This window comes from Atta colombica, unplaced genomic scaffold (genome assembly GCF_001594045.1).
Source record: "Atta colombica isolate Treedump-2 unplaced genomic scaffold, Acol1.0 scaffold210, whole genome shotgun sequence".
NCBI lineage: Eukaryota > Metazoa > Arthropoda > Insecta > Hymenoptera > Formicidae > Atta > Atta colombica.
The window spans coordinates 707,012-710,351 of record NW_017259306.1 but is presented as its reverse complement, the minus strand read 5'-3'; the positions used below and the strand labels follow the sequence as shown (position 1 = coordinate 710,351).

The 3,340-nt window shown below is 32.5% G+C and overlaps 1 protein-coding gene across 1 annotated transcript in view; it reads left to right on the top strand.

Annotated features, from left to right (window-relative positions):
• Positions 1–3,340, top strand: part of LOC108687665 (discoidin domain-containing receptor 2-like) — a 40,529-nt gene that overhangs the window by 18,113 nt on the left and 19,076 nt on the right. Inside the window, exon 3 of the mRNA XM_018193567.1 lies at positions 2,286–2,517. Within this exon, the coding sequence (XP_018049056.1) occupies positions 2,286–2,517 (232 nt within the window). The remainder of the gene's footprint in view (positions 1–2,285; positions 2,518–3,340) is intronic.

Genomic DNA, 3,340 nt, shown 5'->3' with positions numbered 1-3,340 from the left:
TCTCTCTCTCTCTCTCTCTCTCTCTCTCTCTCTCTCTCTCTCTCTCTCTCTCTTTCTCCCCCTTCCTCCCCCTTTTCTCTCTGTACGTTTTTTTAATGTATTTTGAAAAGGTAGATCCAATCGTTTATCAGACCGCAAATTTAACGCACTATCATCCACGGATATGCCATGCATCATTTCTCATCCCTCCTCGCGTCTAATCCTATATTTTACACACCTGTCGCGCGCGTTCTGTTTATAACTCAACGATCCCATTCATCTATCTATTGTGAAAGTTTGCTTTTTCCGAGCAGTAGTGATATTGATTTAATGCCCACCGGGATTTTAACTTATTCAAACCTAATTTCCTTGAAGTTACATGCCTAATACGCCTGTGACTATCAAACGCGCAATCCAATTACGGAGAAATAGTAATTGCGTTTTATAAAAGATACATTTCTACAAACAACTCTACAAAGTTATTAAAGAGTAATACTTTCTAAATGCATTTATTTTAGAAAATTGCAATAATAATAATTCACTTATTGCATCACAATTAAAAAATAAAATAATATCTGCATAAAAAATGTATAATACATTGTATATCAATCATTGTTATTTTATTTATTTAATCGACTCGTTCAATCGATGTGAAAACGGGTAAATTAGAGAAGTGGAAAAAATTAAAACTTTTTATTTGCTACATATAATAAATATTTGGCACCATTTCGCAGTCGATTGGTTTTTTCGTTAAAACAGAATAAAAATTTATCATAAAATCCACAAGTTGAATGCATTGTCATCATAATTAAACGAAATATGTAAATATATACAGTATGTAAATTGAGAAATGGATTCTTCTGCTAGATTATTACGTTCCAGCAGCTGATAATTAAAACAGTAAAGATGATCATTGATCAGCCGCCAGACGCGCCTGATAAATGAGTATCTGTCTGAAGATTTAAATACATCAAATCGTCGATCTGAGAAGCTCGTATATACAATAACATACACAAAGGCAGTTATTATGTAGTCTCTCTATATATTGTTCATGAATAGATGGAGAGATCCTGTATAATAAGATTATACTATAAATTCAATTATCTAGTTGTACTGTATAGATTCAATGTACATTCATCGTTAATTAAAGTTTCAATACTAAATCTTTGAATATAATCTTTAACAAGACAAAAAATAGCTCAATATTACACATAATAGCATGAGAAAACGTTCTCGATGTTTGCGACTCTATAATAATATTAATAGAGAGCTTTGTTCATGCTTAGCTGACACTTCTCACGCGTACAAAGTTTCCATAAGAACGCAATTTACTTAATAATATAAAGTTTCTACCGACTGTTACATGAAATTTCTTCCTTTAACAATGAAATCCTTTCATATTAAAGTTACGTAAAAACTGTTAATGGTAAATGAATTAACGCGGCACGAACGCCGTTCGGAAATCAATCGTCAGCGAAAGGTGGTCGGAAAAAGCGAGAATCTCCTCGATCTTCGATGAAGTTAACTTTGTTATTAAGTACGAGATGCCACTCGACCAGAAGTGATTGAGGTAGTAAGACTTTCATTAACGCCATTTAACACAAACGTAAATAATCGACGGAGAAAGAGAAAACGTGAGCGGCTCAAAGAAGTAGAAGCGCAAGTAAATCACGGATTCACTGTTTAAGTACACTTTTAAAAAGGTGGAAGTTCTTAAAACCTAGAAATGGTCTCGTGAATTGTTCTTCTTAGTTGAAAGGATAGTAACTGAATTGTACAATATAATTGGCAGACTTTTTTATGCCCGGAAAGACAGTAAACGATAATTCGGTGGCATTTTTGAAATTAAAAGTCTAACGACCCTCTTATGTAAAGTTCTTCGTTTGTAAAGCTTAATAATACGATTCAGTAATTTCGCCCGTTTTTAGCGGTCGTAAATTATGCGCCACACTTTACGAAATTGTCATCTTACAAATATCTCTCCTTGCGAATAACTTACTATCCTTCATTTAGATTATATTAAATTTGAGTAGAAATTATATCACTTGTATTTGTCTATTAATATATCTATAATATAATATAATCAAAGCGAAACAAGCTTAAGCTTATTGTTATAATAATATTATTATAATAAAAAAAGAATAGTTTTTGTACATTAGAAAATATAAATTTTTTTCTAAAGTCTTTAGGAGAGAGAGAGAGAGAGAGAGAGAGAGAGAGAGAGAGAGAGATCACATTCTTGAAATTATTTCATAAGCATAAGCTATATGAAGAGATTATCTCTAGCATAATCATATTTCAAATAGACTCAGGAAGGAAACTGCTGGCGGTGCTTGGTGTCCGAAGAGTCAAATAGAGAAAGGGGTTCGTGAGTGGCTTCAAGTTGATCTACAGAGTACTCATGTCGTTACTGGTGTGCAGACACAGGGCCGTTACGATCACGGCCGCGGTCAGGAATACGTCGAGGATTACACTGTAGAATATCGACGTCCCGGTTTCACTCGATGGCGCCGATATAAGCGTTGGGACAACAACGAGGTAAGACAGAACAGGCAGGTCGGTTGATGATATTTGTATGAAAGGAGAGTACAATTTGTCAAGTTTAATGCATCATTTTTTGGTTAATTTATTCGCTTTTCGATTAATTTGTATTTAATAGATTCGACATTGCAATACAACATTCCATAAGTTAGTATAAATATTATTTAACATAAAAAAATGTCCTTATATAAAAAAGAAATTAATAATTTTCATTAAAATTTTTTTTTTATAATAAATTTTATAGTAACTTTTTAATGCATTTTACGATATAAATAATGATTATACGTATAAATATGGCCAACGTATTTTTGTATTAATTAGTACATACTACAGTTTGAATAGTATTGCATAGAAGAGAGCAATTGCGAAATTTGATTACAAACGTTCGATTATAGAAGTGTTATATGCAAGCTATCGAGAGTTTGCACCATGTCTCAATTGAAACAGACTCAAACAAATGTAAACGTAAACGATACGTAGAACAAAACTACAAAACCGATCGGAATCACCCACGCGCCTGGTGTCAAATTGGAATTTTATTCCATTGAAACGCAGGGTTCGAAGTTGCTTGTTAGTAAAATCACAGTTAGAACTTGGCATTCGCTTAACGATGTTTAATTGATGAAACTTTTTCCGTGTCAATTATCAGTAAGAAAATTTTATCGGATTTTGAGAGCGCATAAATAGAGCATTATTATATAATTTAATCATTAAGATTTAGTTAAGTGGGAGAGCCAGCTATGCAGACGTCAATAATTGTGTAGAAATATTAGAATATATGTATTAATTGTATATGTAAAAAGAAATTTGAGAAAGCAAA